This window comes from Haliotis rubra, unplaced genomic scaffold, assembly GCF_003918875.1.
Source record: "Haliotis rubra isolate DU_JTF1 unplaced genomic scaffold, ASM391887v1 Scf617, whole genome shotgun sequence".
Lineage (NCBI taxonomy): Eukaryota > Metazoa > Mollusca > Gastropoda > Lepetellida > Haliotidae > Haliotis > Haliotis rubra.
In genome coordinates this window covers 5564-24262 of record NW_025767321.1, presented here as the reverse complement: position 1 = coordinate 24262, position 18699 = coordinate 5564, and the positions used below count along the sequence as shown (strand labels likewise).

The window sequence follows — 18699 nt, the reverse complement described above, 5'->3', positions numbered from 1 at the left end:
CGTACACTGCATTGGCTGCCAATTAGACAAAGAATTGTCTTCAAGGTGTTGGTGTTTGTGCACAAGGCCCCTCACAACCAAGCTCCAGAATACCTGACTGAACTAGTGTCATGGTTTAAGCCATCGCGAACCCTGAGATCAGCCTCTTCAAAACAAGCAGTAGTGCCCTCTACCCACAGAGCGAGTTATGGCGATAGAGCTTTCGCCAAAGCAGGTCCTCTGTGATGGAACCAACTACCTGAAAACTTGAAAAACCTGTCAGACATCATTCCATTCAAAAAAGAACTAAAAACAGTTCTTTTCCACAGAGCATTCGACCAAGCGCCTTAGAGCAAACCAGGCGCTATACAAATTTTAACATTATGTTTTACAGATTAAAGATGAAAATGCAGCAGAGCGGGTTCGGGTGATCCTGGCACAGTCAGGCTGGTATGGCTCATTATCAGCTCAGGGCCCTCGCCCCCTCTACACGCAGCCCAGACAGCGAATGGGACATCTCCCAGGAAACGCTGCCTAGTCGAACCCACCAAGAACTTTCCGGAGAATATGAAGGCTCCCCAACACTGCAGCCTTCTGCATTACCCAGAGTGTCAGAAGAGCTGTACTCCCGGTGGAGAACCCGGGCACTCTCCTGATCTGCGCCAAAAGATCAGGAGGTACCAAACCAAGGGCACCGAGAACAATGGGGAGCCTGACGACAGTGTACTTGGGATGCAAGCGAGACATTTCAAAGGCGAGGTCCGCATATTTATCATGCTTTTCCTGAATCTTGTCAATCACATTGGTGTCAAAAGGGACAGAAAATTATTACTATTATTATGTTTTACAGATTAAAAATTGTATGCAGCAGAGAGGGTTCAGGTGATCCTGGCACAGTCAGGCTGGTAAGGCTCATCATCAGCTCAGGGCCCTTGCCCCCTCTACACGCAGCCCAGACAGCGAATGGGACTTCTCCCAGGAAACGCTGCCTAGTCGAACCCACCAAAAACTTTCCGGAGAATACGAAGGCTCCCCAACACTGCAGCCTTCTGCATTACCCAGAGTGTCAGAAGGGCTGTACTCCCGGTGGAGAGCCCGGGCACTCTCCTGATCTGCGCCAAGAGATCAGGAGGTACCAAACCAAGGGCACCGAGAACAATGGGGAGCCTGACGACAGTGTACTTTGGATGCAAGCGAGACATTTCAAAGGCGAGGTCCGCATATTTATCATGCTTTTCCTGAATCTTGCCAATCACATTGGTGGCAAAAGGGACAGAAAATTCAACGACATAAATAAATTCATTGGCTTTATCAAAAAGCACAAGATCAGGTTTGTTGGCAGGAATTCTTCTGAGGCTGTATATGGGCCTATTCCACAGAAGTTTGAAAGCATCATTTTCCATGACGCCCTGGACATGTTCAGGGTCGTACCATGGATGGACCTCGGAGTCAAAGCCACAGGCATGTCGGAGACGGTAGTAAAAAACAACGAGCCATGCCATCATGTCGTTTAAGATATGCTGTTTGTGCCAAGGAAGGGCATCCACTGACAAGGTATTGGACAGTCTCTGTAAATTCATTGCAAAGTCGACATTTCATGTTAATATTCTCTTTAAGAATGACATTTAGGCGATTACGAGTGGGAAGTGACTTGTCCTGAGCAGCAAAAAGGAAGCCCTCAGTTTTACATTTAAGACCAGCCGACTTCATCCAGGCGAAGGAGTCGGTGGGATTGCTATTCTGTTCAACACACTGCATGTACACACGATGCAATGGCTTCTCAGAAAGCTTCTCCACAAAAAGACCGACTCTGGGCAGACTTCGTAAAGGACTTCACCTGGTTTACTCCCATCACTGTACCGTCCAGCAGTACATTGCCATCAGCAAAGTCAACCTCAAATTTCAGATTCTGTCCAACAACCTTGGCACGCTTTAAATAGCTGTGGAATTCCTTGCTTTCATCATGAGTCTTCACATGCATCACTAGAGGATCATCCGATAAATAAATATGTGCAAAAGTACACAATAAAATTCTATCATGAAGAGCCTCCACATTAATCAAACCCCGACCTCCAGAATTGTTTGGCATATATAAACGGTTAAGAGAAGAACGAGGGTGGTGGGCTCTGTTATCAGACATGATCCTTCTGGTCAGGCGGTCAAGACTCTGCATGTCTTGTTTCGTCCAGTCAACTACTCCAAAGGAATAGGAGAGGACTGGCACAGCAAAAGTATTGGTGGCTTTGACCTTGTTTCGAGCATTTAGCTCTGAGCTCCAGATTTTCTTTAAACGAGATTTGTACTCGGCCCGAAGTTTTTCTTGAATCTGGGCATTCTGGAGCTTGTCTCGAACTTGCATTCAAAGATAGGTGTAGGCCTGATCTTCCACAAGATGCTCAATAACTCCTCCCCCTTGTAACCTGACCGATCCATCATTAACTACCTTGCCACGTTTCAAATGAAGAGTATTACATTTGTCGAGTCCAAATGTCATGCCAATATCATTAGAAAAGGACTCGACAAGGAGAACCTGCTCTTTCAAATTGGAATCTCCTTTGGCAAGCAGCTCGATGTCATCCATGTAAAGGAGATGAGTAAGAGGTGTTGGGGATCTGTGCTGAGGAGGTCCGGGATGGTAACCCTCCTCTTTATTGAGCAGAAAGCTCAAAGGATTTAAAGACAGACAAAAAAGCAAAGGACTAAAGGAGTCCCCCTGGAAAATGCCCCTTCTGATTGGAATAGATTCCGAAGTCTGCACCTGCACCATTATTATTAGTATTAATATTAGTATTATTATATAACAGCAATAGTATGGCGGTATACAACCTACCAACATCATTCAGGATGATAAGATGCCTCAACTCATGCCAGATGGGTTCATTTATGCTGGTTTCGTATGATGGTAGTGCTTGGCCTGGCAGAGTAATGGATGAGCAGCATGACATGTATGTTACACCTAAAAGGTATTCGTCTCGTTTGGACAAGAATGAGGGTTACGTGTTGACACCCTTATGACACTCGTATCTGATCTGTCATTCTTAAAGCAAATGGAAAAACAAATCCTGTGTACAAGCATAAAGAAGACAAAAACTATAAAATATAAATATGGTCGTTTGACGTTGACTGTGAATAATATATTCTTCCCAAAATGTATGGGAACCTGAACTTTCAATTTGGATATTTAAGCGTTAACAAACTTTTCAAAGACAGACATCTTATGAACATACCCATTTCTCTTGATCACCGCCCCTAAACAGTAAACACAACACATGGACGTGCACAACGCAGTAGCCTCTTACACGTAATTCTCGATTTTGACGGTTTTCAAGAAGGTCGATAAATCACTGTGGACCATTAATTTGGACAATCATCTTGCATCAAACAGTGATGTTGTTAGTGTTTGTTTCTAGCCGTTCGTTTTGTTTGAAAATGAAAATAGTACACATTCGTATTTCACGTCATACACCAATCATATACCAATCATCTTTCAAAAAAGATGACTGTAAACAATTATGGTCATAGGGAAGTGCAAGTGGTGATGCACTCGCGAAATAGTCATTATCATCACATCAACATTGATTGACTCCAATATGTCTCCCAATTGTTTTTAATCGTACATTTAAAATGAAGTTCCCTACTTTTTTTAAGAATATACTTTATCGCTTTTCGGGTTATCGCTCTCAATTCAAGTGTTGTTTAACAAAATTGTGTGAATTCAGTTTTCGTGAGATGCATTTCTTAAATATTGAGATTGGACACTGTGTTTAGACTGCAGTTGCAGTTACAATGTGCTTTTTAAAGTTCTGTCTGATGATGTTTCCCTGAGTATCATGGCTACATGTTCAATCGTCCATACTGAGTAAATGTTGTTTAGACAGTTCATTCTTTTTACTGTTCTATTTCATTAAAGGAGTTAGATAAAATAACGTTTCAAGTCTTCAATACACTGAATGCGAAACATGCATTACGTCGGAAAGCGCACGTACAATCTCCAAATCAGCATTATCAGTCTGCTATTGCCGAGCATCTGTTGCATGATTTTCAACAAGAAACTCGTATTCTGAAAGAAGACTTGTCTTTCAATGGTAGATTAACCATTGTGATAACAGTATGTTTTGACGCAATGTATTGAATACCTATTTCTGAGTGAGTGAGTGAGTTTAGTTTTACGCCGCACTCAGCAATATTCCAGCTATATGGCGGCGGTCTGTAAATAATCGAGTCTGGACAAGACAATCCAGTGATCAACAGCATGAGCATCGATCTGTGCAGCTGGGAACCGATGACATGTGTCAACCAAGTCAGCGAGCCTGACCACCTGATCCCGTTAGTCGCTTCTTACCACATGTATGAGTTACTGAAGGTTCATTCTAACCCGGACCTTCACGGGTCCTTCTTCTGTATGAATTGTGTTTTCATAACCGTTACAGTCAAGTCAGGCTCGCTGACTTGATTGATTGACACATGTCATCATATCCCAGCTGCGTAGATCGATGCTCATGATGTTGATCACTGGATTGTATGGTCCAGACTCGATGATTTACAGACCGCTGCCGGACTTTTGCTGACCTCAGTGTTAAACAACAAACAAGTCAAACTTGATTGTTACCTTAAGTATCCATACTGTTACCGTTCTTGTCCATTACTGTTACTTTAGACGTCCGTTTCTCTTACCAGACAAAACACCAACAAAAAATAATATATTCAAATTTCAGTTTCATAACAACTTTAAATCTTCACAGACAGTTTATAAGAAAGCTTGTAGCAAGATGCATTGTGTAGTTTGGGTTTATTAGCACTAAGGTGACATTTGACTCCTTTCCGACCATATACATATTAATATGGCTTCCCATGTATCATTGTCTGAAATAGTTGACATGGTAAAATAGAAATGTAACAAAACATATTTATTTGTGCGCCTCATTCCACATACCAACCCCCCCCCCCACACACACACACACACACACACTTTGCCCTTCAAAATCAAAGTAAGGAAACAAAAAACAAAACAACAACAAAAAAACAAAACAAACAATATTAATTCTAAATTTACCTGAATTAATCAGACAATTACATTATTTCATATTAGTAAAGGTATGGAGATTTTTTACACTATTTTTTCATTCAATCTTCATTAGAACCATCCAAAGGTACGAATATAATTGCAATAGTTTTCGATTCGTCAAATAGAGTTTACTTCATCAAGAAAACACTTATGATTAGCCATCCTTCTCGCCACAAAAAGGTTTAATTCTTTCTCTTTCTACGAAAAAACCCTCTTCTTGGAATGTTGACTCGTATGTACTGAATATGTAATGAATGGGATCTCCAACGGAAGTGATTGTAACTGTACCAAGACGATGACTGATGTCCCTGTGCAGATTACATGTAGGTCATGATCGTGTTGAGATCATGGAACATAATATTATTAATCATTTTGAAAAACTAACATGTTCTTTTTTTCACACCGAAGAAATCATTTTCGCATGGTTGCAATAAGTATTCGGTTTGGAAGTGATAAGCTGTAATTGGAATTACCTCGTTATGTTACTTAAGAACACTTTTATGGGTGTTTGGAGTGGGGAATACGACTTTTTAATGCCTTTTATTGTAAGGATATCCGTGTTTACGTTGAGATGCTTATCGGAGAGAGGGTAATCAGAACGTCAGAGGTTTGTTAAGACGACGTTCCGCTCTAACTCCACGCGGTCGCCATGACGTACGATAAGTGTGGAATGAGTGAGTGATTTTGGTTTAAGGGAGCTTTGAATAATAACATTCTGGCTATATCACGGCGTGTTAACTTAATATAGGAGGAAAACCCGAAGTAATGCAGGTCTTAGTCGCTTATCACTATGCAGCAGCACGAGCATGGTGCAGGCAAACCTTGAAACAAAATCAACGGGAACTAGGGTTCGAACTCACGATGACATGTTGCCTCAATTCCTTTCCAGTGTGAGTTTGTGTTTATAACATTGTAGCGTTCATGTAATAACTGAAATAAAGCTGATGCGACGTCAACCTTAACTCACTCATAGGATACTTGTGTGGCCGAGGGACGCAACTCCGCACAGCAAATCGAGGTACCATAAAAGACTGGATAACCCTTGTTCCTGTGTATGTTTATTAATAGATCTATTAACAACATTTCATTGACCACACAACAGTTTCTGCGCAAATTACGATTCTGAACAAATATATCAGTGGCTTAGAAAAAATTCAGAAAAATGTAATACTGCTCAGTAATTGAATTATCCAGCCATGCGTATTCCCATTATTATGTATTCATATGAAATGTTTTATTCCGATCAGTAGGCTCCTGTTTGATAAGAACAGGTACAAAATGCTTGTCCTGAAGGCAACAGATGGTTTTGCACACGACATTTATGCAAATGCAGTCATTTTGTGTCAGCTGACGGAAACGTTATATACATGGAATACCAACATCCGCTTCAGACTCGGACGAGACAACGCTAACATATACTTTATAAAAGCGACCGCCATAGTGAATCATTTGTGTCGGATGAGTAAGTGATTATAGTTTAATAGAATGTATATATGTAGGTAAGAGGTAGGATTATTACCTTCGCTCGGCTTTCATTGAAATGCTTAGAAATTTAGAATGCACGGTAAGGGCACGAGTGACCAGCTCGTAGTGCAGATGCGTGTCATACCACTGTGATCGTGGGTTCGAATCCATGATTCGAGCAGTTGATAACAAATGTATATTGAATGTGTCCTAACAGGTTTTCGGTGGGTTTTTTTAGATATAGAAACTGACATACCAAAGAAAGTACAAGCCAAGCCGCACCCGTGGAGATCCGGGTTAGAATTGGTCTTCATAAACGCATGTGTGTCCCCATGAAGATCCGAGCTGGAATTGGTCTTCAGAAAACCCTTGCTTGTCGCAAGAGGCGATTAGCGGGATCGGCTGGTCAGGTTCGCTGACTTAGTTGACACATGTCATCGCATCCTAATTGCGTAGATCTATGCTCATGCTGTTGATCACTGGATTGTCTGATCCAGACTCGATTATGTACAGACCGCCGCCATATAGCTGGAATACTGCTGATGGTAGCGTTAAACAACAACCAAACCAATCTTAGCCCAACGTGAACGATGTTGACGGGCCAATGACGTGTCATGAAATGCTTGAAATGGTCTTCCGCTTCAGACCTTACCCTTTGTCAGCTAGTCCTAAATTGTATGTACCTTTCTGTACTATTCAAGCCCCACTATCTGCCTCCATCAGATTTGATAAGTTACACACAGCCTTCATATAGTTCTAATATTGATGACTACATCGTAAACGTCAAGCAAATCCGGCAAACAAAAGTATACATGTAGCTCAACGATTTTCAAACGCAGATCAGTTATTAGCTTTAATAGAACCTACTCTACGAACATAAAGCGCTCATCACAGAGAAGGTTTTTTGAAAGAAAACATAGCTCGAAATTAACGCAATTATATTATTTAACCTTGATACAAATCAACCATCAGTTGCCACATGAATGATTCCTACAGAATACAGATGGGGGCGCGGTGGGCTAAACTGCCAGGCTAGTGATCCTGGGAGCTTAAGGTGTCGGGATCGAGCTCATCTATGACCGAGTGTAAACCTTGGAGTCAACTTTGTGTGCAGACTCTTTCAGTGTTGTCACAACCCCTAGTGTACAGTACACAACCCTGTGCACTTAAAACAACTCACGAATCCATTGGTAAATGACCAGATTGTACTTGGACAATGTACTGTAACTATGTGTCACACTCCATCCATCTGTAAATGGGTACCTCGTAAGGGATGGGGAAGACACATTAATTTGGTGCGCATAAATGGCTGAAAGAGGTGTTCCCCAGGGGGTTGAGATTGAACAATACGATGTGCCGTTGATCGAGGGGAAAACAACGCGCCTTTGAGCAGCTGAGCATGTAATAATAATAAACAGACTGACTGACTGACTGAGTTTGGTTTTACGCCGCTTTTAGCAATATTCCAGCAACATCGCGGCGGGGGGGCACCAGAAATGGGCTTCACGCATTGTACCTATGTGGGGATTCGAACCCGGGTCTTCGGCGTGACGAGCCAACGCTTTAACCATTAGGCTACCCCACCACCCCATAATAAATAGAAAAAATCATTATCTATCTGTTGTTTGCATATCATTCATATGAATATTTATCCTTGATACACATTTACATATTATACATATAATCTTTTGCGTTTGTTTATCTGTCATTGTTGAATAGACATGTCCTTTATTATCATGAAAAACCTACATTTTCACGAAACAAATTGAAAAAGAAAGATGTAACATTTTCACATTCACCTCTTGACAGGAATGAAAGGGATTCGTCGAGGATCTCGAATTACAAAACGACGCTATCATTGTTAACATTCTTCTCCAGTTGTTTTAGTATATACTTAATTGCATTTAAGTTTTTTAAATTCATTTCTTATCATATCTAACCGTGCTTATTAATATACAAGGACAACATTAACTATTTACTAAATTAAAATACTAAACACTGGAAACATTGAAAACGTCCCCTCTATACCCTCTTAAGAACATTTCGTATTATATAGAATGAATCAGTTTGAATAATGTCGCTTTGAAATAATCCGAAATGCAGGCAGTGTCACTCAATGTTGGTAGCGTTCCGGGATTGTGGTCCGGTTGTGAAAGTGTCCGCCTCATACCGCAGATCCTTGTTATATAAATGTTCGTTTTCATCTGTTACACCATGACGTCATTTGTTGATGAGGACGTACAAGTGAGGTGCGATGAAATGTGAGGTGCGGGATCAAATTAACCGAACTTACAAAACAACGAACCGCATCCGTGGTGTAGTGGTTAGAGCGTCCGCCCGGAGAGCGGAAGGTCGTGGGTTTGATCCCCGACCGCGTCATACCAAAATACGTTAAAATATGGTACTTGTTGGTCCCTGCCTGGCGCTCGGCATTAATGGGTACAACAAGGACTGGTCGGCTCGTAGTCAGTATAATGTGTCTGAGTGGGGTATTCATGCTTCACTGCGGCATGGTATCTCAGTGGGCTAGCACTATAATACCAGCTTGAGTCTGGGCTAGTACAAGCAGCCGCACATACACATACACACGCATGCACGTCGTCATATGAGCGAAATATTCTCAAGTACGACGTAAAACCCAATTTCACCTCACCTCACATAACAACGAGCTTACACGTGTTCGTATTTCCCTGTATGGTAATTGTTATTTTAGATCGTGAAAAACCTCACATTTTATAACATTGTATGTACAAACGATACCGTGTAATGAAGAGTGAGTATGTTTTACGATTTAAAATAACCTTTACCCTGTATGTAGAAATGACACCCACCGATGAAGATCCGGATTAGCATTGGCCTTCAGAAATCCAAGCGTTTCGTAAGCGTGATCGGGTGGTCAGTCTCGCTGACTTTATGGACACAGTAGATTGATGCTCATGATGTCATTATGATTGATGATCACTGGATTGTCTTATCCAGACTCGATTATTTACAGGCATCCGTCATATATCTGAGTGCGGCGTTAAACAAACAAACAAACACCTGCCCTTTGTACAAAACAACCATAACACATGTGATCATAGTTTCATTCTCAGCATCTCACTGAGTGAACTGGAATCAACCATGACCATAATTTACATTACAAAAATATGTATATATTCCGTGCCTCTGATGTGTTCCGAAGGTATGCAATGTTATTGGGTACAGAAGCTCTATTATAACAATGTATTTTAACAATGTTAATTGTTATTCAAATGTTATTGTTCACGTGTAAATGTTATTGTTCACGTGAAACACTCAAACCGTAAATAAAATTACAACAAAATTTGGACTGTTTCAGTCTGATCACGAGGCATGATGTTCCACGACACCCTCCCCTTCCCCTGTATAATCCACCCTTTCCCTCTAGAAACCACCCGACCTCTCTGTCCCCTTTGGGTACCTGACGTTAACCGTATAATATTATGTGGGCTCACTGTGTTGAATGTTTTCTCCTCTTACACCACAGGACACCACAGGAATTCACTCTTAAAGGGACTGTTCGAGATGAATCTGTGGCATGCCTTCTTTCAGAGCCTTCGTCTGGCATTTCTCCATGAGAGACAAGAACAAGCAGTAAATGTCCCTGGACACCTGAACATCTTCGAATATTTGTTCAGAGACTGCGAAATCACTGGTAAGTCTGCAATATAATGTCATGATGAAAGGCAACCGAGCGTTAAGATAAAAGGGGGTGACTGGTGTATTTTTTTTCCAAAGCAGCAAGCAATCTTCTTATCAATATTCACGTCTATGAGGTACAAATTAACAGTTGAAGAGATCTATGAGGGACAAATTGAAATATAAAGCACGTTTCTGGTGGCACCCGTCAAAAGAGTGAGTGAGTGAGTGAGTATTGTTTTACGCTGATTTTAGCAATATTCGAGCAATATCACGGCGGGGGGCAAGAGAAATAGGCTTCACACATTATACGCATATGGGGAACCGAACCCGGGTCTTCAGCGTGACGAACCAACGCTTTAACCACTAGGCTACTGGGTCGACCCACCCGTCAAAAGAACATGCAAAGCCAAGGTCAATGTTCATAAGAATAGCAGCACATAGTTTGTTCGCTTGAACGTTATATTAATTACTTAGCATAAAATGAGTACCCGGTGGGATAAAGTCATGTGACTATAACCCTCTAGCGCCTAACAGGCAGCTTGGTTTATCCGGGGTAATAATAATAATTGTTTGGGCGCTTCGAGCATGCATTGTGCATGGAGCAACGAGCATGATAAATGGACTATTATTATTATAATTAATGACCTATCAGTCTGGTCAAACATATAATTAACCTCCACTATGTTGCAGAGTATGCATCTTGCATTCTCTCCCCTGATCCTTCTGCCAAGATTATCCTGTCGGGGAGGGTGGACTTCAAGGAGGTGAATGTGAGTGGAACAGCTTCATAGCGTCCTTTCATCAGCAACGTATTACATGACACCCTTTGGCATCACCTATATATACATTACACGAGAACATTAGACATATTCTCATTACCAATATCTTACATCAGACCCTTTCGTCACTAGTATAATACATCATTCATCATCAACTTATATCTTACATCAAATCCTTTCTCATCACCTTTACATTTTGTAACATTCTTTAACACCACTTGTATATTACATTAAATCCTTTATTATCAAATGTATATTGTATTTTATCACTCACTCGATGAAAATATCACTGTTTAATAAATCTACAATGTTATTACACATTGTGTAATAACATCGCGTGCTGCCGGAACTATTTGCACTTGGTCACATGACCGAGTATACGCGTGACCCAGTTGTTTCGTCACTAGTATTATACATTCTTTATCATCAACTTATATATTACATCAAATCCTTCCTCATCACCTTTACATTTTGTAACATTCTTTAACACCACTTGTATATTACATTAAGTCCTTTATTATCAAATGTATATTGTATTTTATCACTCACTCGATGAACATATCACTGTTTAATAAATCTACAATGTAATTACACATTGTGTAATAACATCGCCTGCCACCGGAACTATTTGCACTCGGTCACATGACCGAGTATACGCGTGACCGAGTTGTGCGGGCGTAATGCACTCGTTGAATTCTTAGGAAAGAAGTTTCACCTGTTCTTTGCTCGGTTACCATTAATAGCATTTATATAAAAGAAAATAATATATGTTGATTAAATTTATGTGGTCCCTTTTTCATATCCCTTGTTTATTTAAAAATCAAATTATTTAGATTAATGTTGACAATCATAAATGAAATTTATTCATACTCTGACCCCTGTTATGACGGTGTAATGCACTCGTTCTGTAAGTTGAATTCTGAGATATTATTTAGCTTTCGCTCGTCAGATACCAAATCATTCTCTTGTCTCATAAATATGGTATTACACGGGACATCGTTAAGTATCACCTATATATCCTTTATTCATCATTTGTAATATTCATCACATGTGCTTTTATTACTACTTTATCATCACTATACATTTTAGAGCATATAATCATGTATTATCATTTAAATATTTGAATTATTTTTCATGACATACATATTTCATACCATTCTTTACCATCAGTTGTATTTTTCATTACTTCTGTTATCGTCACCTTTCATCATGGTATTAACGATCAACCAATACCATAACCTGAATTTCAGTAATTAACCATGGCACTGTCAATGTATTAACTATCATACCTTCTGAATGTGTTTTGTGAATAGCAATCTCACTGAATTGTCAATCCTTACATAGACAATGCCTAAATGTTCAAAATTTTGATAATCAAAGCTTGAATAACCGACTTTGAAGAGTCAGTCCTTACGATTCACTCCAAAGTAGTCAATCCATCATAGGACAGTTTTTACTGCCGCTGAAAACTCCATTCAGCCAATCAGATGACTATTCTGTTGTAAATTACATTTTCCTAAACTCCATTGCCAATCAAGCATCCTATTATATCATTAATTTGGCTTTAGACGTAAGCTTGGTGGTCTCTTGTGTATATCCACAGGCATGTGGCAGAAAAATGCCAATAGAAATCAAGGTTGACATAGACGGCTTTCCGGCCACCGATAACGTCACCAAACACGGCTTCCACGTCCACACCTACGGCGACTTGGCAAATGGCTGTGGTGGTGCCGGTGGATACTTCAACCCATTCAACGTCACCCACGGAGCACCGGAAGACCGTACGAGGTGACGTTGACATACACTGGACTCGACTTTCTACAGAGCGCTGCCATATAGCTGGAATGTAGCTTTTGGTTTGTTCTTTTACGCCGCACTCAGCAATATTCAAGCTCTTTCGACAAGCATGGGTTACTGAAGACCAATTCTAACCCGGATCTTCGCGGGTCTGGAATATAGCTAACTGCAGCGATTGATTGGTTAGGCTCGTTGACTGGATGGCACATGTCATCACTGTGAGACCCGTGATGAGCTAGAATTGGTCTTCAGCAACCCATGCTTGTCGTAAGAGGCGACTAACGGGATCGGGTGGTTAGGCTCGCTGGCTTGTCGACACGTGTCATCGTATCCAAATTGCGTAGATCGATGTTCATGCTGTTGATCACTGGATTGTGTGGTCCAGACTCGATTACGGACCTCCTCCATATAGCTGTAATATTGCTGAGTGCAAACAAACGAAGTGAGTGCGGCGTCAAACAACAAACAAACGATGTTGACATCTTCGAGTGAAAACATGAGTCATCTTGATATTGAAGGAAAGTGACACAGGTCGTAGACTTTGAAATTTTAGAAGTTATACTTACTAACTATCGATTACAATCGACGTAAAACAAGGATTCAAACTTACGATAACCGGATCATTGCGCACAATGGTTGGCAATTCCACGTTCGAGATTCTCTAAGATTCATTACAAATATCTATGACGCTGCTCTTCACACAAATTCATCTTTCTTGGATGTTGAGCGTTTTATTTCGGTTTATACGTCAACACGATGCTTGTGAGTTAGTAGTTAATGTGATAAAACATCTGAAACAACATCAGTCAAAACCATGCACAATCAGTTATTAAATTTCTCTGCGATAATCTTTAACTTAGCTGTAATGAATTCTTCAATATCACAAATCTTCTGTAACAGCAGCAAAATAACGTGATCATCTTGGTTCAGGTGAGCCTAACATCCAAACATTTATGCGATGAATAGTGACAACAATTCTATATCACCTGTGCAGTAACATGAAACTATCAGCCTATAGTCTATATGTACTTAATTACATATCTGACTTTGTTTTCTAAAAAATGAATAAGCTATACAAATAGGAATATAATTAACAATTGTAATTCCTGAACTATGATTCCAGTGTAATAAAAACATCTGTTTGGAAATGTGTTAACTTTATTCTGGGTATAATTAAACTAGAAATATACACTAAATGCATGTATTCTTTATGGTCTTTTCATCACGTAGCCACTATAGAATAGTGGCAATAACGTTTATTATTTCACATATTATACAGACGGCATTACACTGCCATCAAGTGTTACCAACATATGGACATTCGTTGTGTTTTGTTGTATTGATACAATGTGTTATATTGTATCAGTACAAATAAAGGCGATGTACAAGCCAGAAACCCATTTCCATAGTTAAGCATAAGTAGCTGTCGTGTTTATGAATCATATACAAACACACGCAAAGTCAAGTCAAGCGTTCAGCGGAACAAACTCGGGGACATATGGTACAAGTCTCCATTTGAACTTTGTAAAAATTGTACTAAGGCTAAATTGTAACCCTGAACAAACAACTTTCAAATGATACACTTCAGAGGAAACAGCCGACCTTTGTTTGCACCAAGCGTCACCAAAGTCCTTCCCAATACGTTGTGTTATTGGCATCCTAGCTTGTATGTCCAACTTATATCAGAAAAGAAATACTTAAAGGAATAGTTCTATCACAAACCAAATCGTAAGTAATGTTGAACATCTAATGACATTAGATTCTAATGATACTATTAGACATTTGTCTACATATGTACCCATTACATGGAATCAATTTAAGAAATGGAACAATGTAATGAATTTGTAACGCTCCAGATAATGAACTATTGGTCTTTGGCCTCATGAATATCTGAGTATCATACATTAAGAATGTTGACTGGCATTGTTTAACAGAAATTACACTTCCATGTAACATCTGAAAAATCCGTACGACTCCATGTTTACATATTGATGTTAAACTGTGATTGCCTTTACTCAACATCTGCCGGCTGATCAGTGTGTTTTATGGTGTTACCTCACGTTATAGACAAACTTACCTGCAAATTATGGAATATCTCATTGCATTGTCTTTGTCTTGGTTCAGACATATTGGAGACTTCGGCAACGTTGACGTTCCCAAAGTCGGCCGCCTGACGACTTCGTTCACAGACCGCCTGGCAAGCCTTAAAGGCGACCAGAGCATCATGGGGAGGGCTATTGTGGTATGCATACCAGATTGCATGTTTGTGAAATGAATGGGAATGTGAGATCTTGTACTTTTGTACTGGTTGAAATACAAATTTGTGTGATTTGTGCGGATTTTTGGTGTGTGTGAATAGTTTTGTTCGATAAGTGTTTTCTATTTTCAGACTTCTTTATAACAAAATGGGTTTATTTGTCACATAAGTCATAATCCATTCTATAACGGCACCATGGAACCCTGCATTCTGAGTAACTGACGGGGCGGTACGGTAGCCTAGTGGTTAAGGCGTTCGTTCGTCACGCCGAGAAGACCCAGGTTCGATTCCCCACATGGGTACAATGTGTGAAGCCCATGACTGGTGTGCCCCGCCGTGATATTTCTGGAATATTGCTGAATGCTGCGTAAAACCCAACTCACTCTCTCACTGCAAATATATGACGGCGGTCTGAAAACAATTGAGTCTGGGCCAATTACATCAATCTATCTAAAAGTATGTCTGTGTTATTGAATCAGTTTATTTCAAACTAGAATGTTACCGTTATTGTCTCAGGTTCATGAAGGAGTGGATGATCTTGGCAGGAAACAACTCTGCCAGTCTTGAGAACGGCAATGCTGGTGCCAGACTGGCCTGCTGTGTGATCTACGCAGCCGACGGCTCTCACTGGAAGGAGACATAAAGAGATTGTAGTGCTGGTTTGAGGGTTGTTAAACCGGTTTATATATGAACAAGACTGCAGGAATGAAGAGAAACAAATAAATGATAAAAGTAAGAGTTGTTCGATTTCGTCATATTTGGGGAAAAAATCCAATGTTTATATACCTACTCAGTTGGAATGATAGACACTCGGGGTTTTTTCCAGCAAGTAAAGATAATGTGTTCTGTAGACCTTCTTATTAAAAATCCCAACATCCTGTCTTTTTTGCATTTGAGTCAAGGCAAGAGAAAAATATCTCTCACAAATATAACACAAACATTACGACGATCATATCGCTTGTCTACGAATATATATTGCCTATCTTATATTAGATGGCGGTGGGATAGCCAAGTGGTTAAAGCTTTCGTTAGCTACGTCGAAGATCTGGGTTCGATTCCCCCCATGGGTACCACATGTAAAACCCATTCTGGTATGCCCACCGAATATCTGTGGTATTACTGGACTATTGCTAAACCTATACTCATTCAATTACTGTTAGAAGTAGGGTCATCTCAACCTGACGTCGATTGGCTTTAGAGTGAGTATATTTTCTTCAACCCTTCAACCCTCATAAGTGAGTGAGTTTAGTTTTACGCCGCTTTTAGCAATAATTATGAGAGGTGCTTATCAGTAGGGTCATTGCAATTCCCGGCTTCCTTTGAAAGTGGAGAAGGTGTTATCTCCCAGGAAGGAATGACAGTTGCCAAGCAGGCATTCTTAGTGTAAGATTCACAAAGACACTTATAATTAACTCGGTTTTCTTTTGTGACAGGTTCACGCAGGAACTGATGACCTCAGTAGAGGTGGGGACCCTTCCAGCAAAGAAAACGGAAATGCTGGATCCAGAGTGGCCTGCTGTGTCATTGGGCGTGGAGTAAAATGAAGTGCCGCAGACAACCAATAACTGGTGTATTCCGAATAAACTGTCGATATCTCTTGCATACCGAATACCAACACTGTACCGGAACAATATATACATGGTGCTATCTGAATGGTTGAAGATAGCACCATAAAGATATCTCGTAGTCGTTTCTACACTATACGTATACAACTATGTTTTTCATTATGTATAATTCTTTCTCTCAGTCCACTTTTGAACAAATAATATGAAGGTTGTTTTCCTCTACATACTCAACATAATCACTTCCATATGCAGTGGTCCCGGGTGGTTAAAATGAACCATGACGTCACAGATGTATCACCAGTTGCGTCTATACTGTTGCATTGATCAGAGCAAAACAATATCACGGGAAACTTACCTTAGTCTGTATGTACAGTATAATATAACAGCTTAATATGTATATAAAACAAATCTGTATGTCAATAAAATGATATATCATATTTGTATCATTATCTATATGGTTCACGATAGGTAAGAACAAAGGGAACATATGATTGAAAAAACATCGGACAATCATGGTCACCGATTGCATAATAGCCTTTACGTGTCTACAATATAGGGTTGTTTTGACAACAGGATTTATTAACATGTTTCATATTGTAAACCTGATCAAATAGTTACAAGCAAGAGTCCCACAGTGCTTTTTGACACAATGGGAAATTTGAAATCATCTGTCGTGTCATACAGTCCTGTACATGAAGATTTTGTCAGTCTAAATGTTAAAGCTTACATGAAATTGTTAAACAGTCATATTTTTGTTTAGTTGGGTAAATCAGTTGAGGTGGGAGGGAATGATCTTTATTCTGCCTCAGACTGGGAGAACAAAGTACATGTACAGACTGGAAAGTTAATTATCTTATATTATTTACCCGAGAAGATCCGGATAGAATTGGTCTTCAGCAAGAGGCTTGTCGTAAACGTGCTCCTAAAGGGAACAGGGTGGCCAGACTTGGTTGGAGATTGTATCAAATTGCGTGGATGAATGCTTGTCATGTTAGTCACTGGATTGTCTGACTTGATTATTTACAGACCGGCGTCATATAGGTGGAATATTGCTGGGCGCGGCGTTAAACAACAAACAAAGTATAAAGTAATGCTGTATATTTTTTGGCGTAGACAATAATCCCATTGATCTATTCCACCCAACTTAAACCTGTTTCATTCATGAAAGTTATCAAGAATACGATTGCCTGTAGAACTTTCAGTATATACTGAAGGATAAAAATAAGGGATCACATTAAAATTTAAAGTCAACACAGGTTTCTTCAAAAGATTTAATATCGCACAACTTGTGAAGAAACCTGCAAAATATAGAAACAATTGTGCTTTCATCTGATCCCTTATTTTTTCCTCTCAGTATATGGCCCATTTACCAATTATATGTACTTCTGATGGTGTGATAGTGTTTCAGAAGAAAATTTATTATAACAATGATAATACTTTTTGATTACCAAAGTGAGAGGCTTTTGGTCCAATACAATAGTTTGCAATAGTCTTGAAACTAGACATTAAGTTATTTGCAGCTCGCCCATTTTTCCAACAATAATCGTAACTAAAACATAGGAGGTATTCACACACTCAAACCAATACGGTTTCTGATGTCGCTGAAGTCGTTTCAGTTTAGAATCTCAAGGTCATCATCCCGACACAACAGAAACTTGTAGAACCTGTTGAGAGAAACGCTCGTCCACATGCCCATCAAAGGTGGTGATTGGTCACCTCAAATGGGACAAAGCAAGTGTAAAATGAGTATGAACAACCTTGTCATTGTGTTATCAAAGGTATACTGTGTATAATCTCTTCAGGAGGTTTTGTTTGTGTAAGATTTTTGTGCGTTTCAAACTCTCTCTTGGTATGTGCATGGTCGATTCAAAATCTCACGTGATGGGTGATGGTCCGATTCAAACTCTCACGGCGTGATGGGTGATCGTCGTTTCAAACTCTCACGGTGATGGTGATGGTCCGTTTTAAAACTCTCACGTGATGGGTGATGGTCCGTTTCAAACTCGCATGACACGGAGATGGTCATTTTCAAACTCTCACACGATTGCTGATGGTTAGACATATTCTGTCCGTAATCTTCTTAGATGGTTGTTCCATAAACGTTCAGTTTTCAGTTATTTTTTTGACACA

General features: G+C 39.9%; 1 protein-coding gene across 1 annotated transcript; it reads left to right on the top strand.

Moving 5' to 3' along the window:
• Nucleotides 1–6385: 6385 nt before the first annotated feature.
• On the top strand, nucleotides 6386–15882 carry LOC124256087 (superoxide dismutase [Cu-Zn]-like). Its single transcript, XM_046690020.1, has 6 exons — nucleotides 6386–6499; nucleotides 10014–10184; nucleotides 10862–10941; nucleotides 12554–12738; nucleotides 14872–14989; nucleotides 15521–15882. The coding sequence occupies exons 2-6, from the start codon at nucleotides 10055–10057 to the stop codon at nucleotides 15569–15571; spliced, it is 564 nt and encodes a 187-aa protein (XP_046545976.1). The 5' UTR covers nucleotides 6386–6499; nucleotides 10014–10054; the 3' UTR covers nucleotides 15572–15882.
• Nucleotides 15883–18699: the final 2817 nt, after the last annotated feature.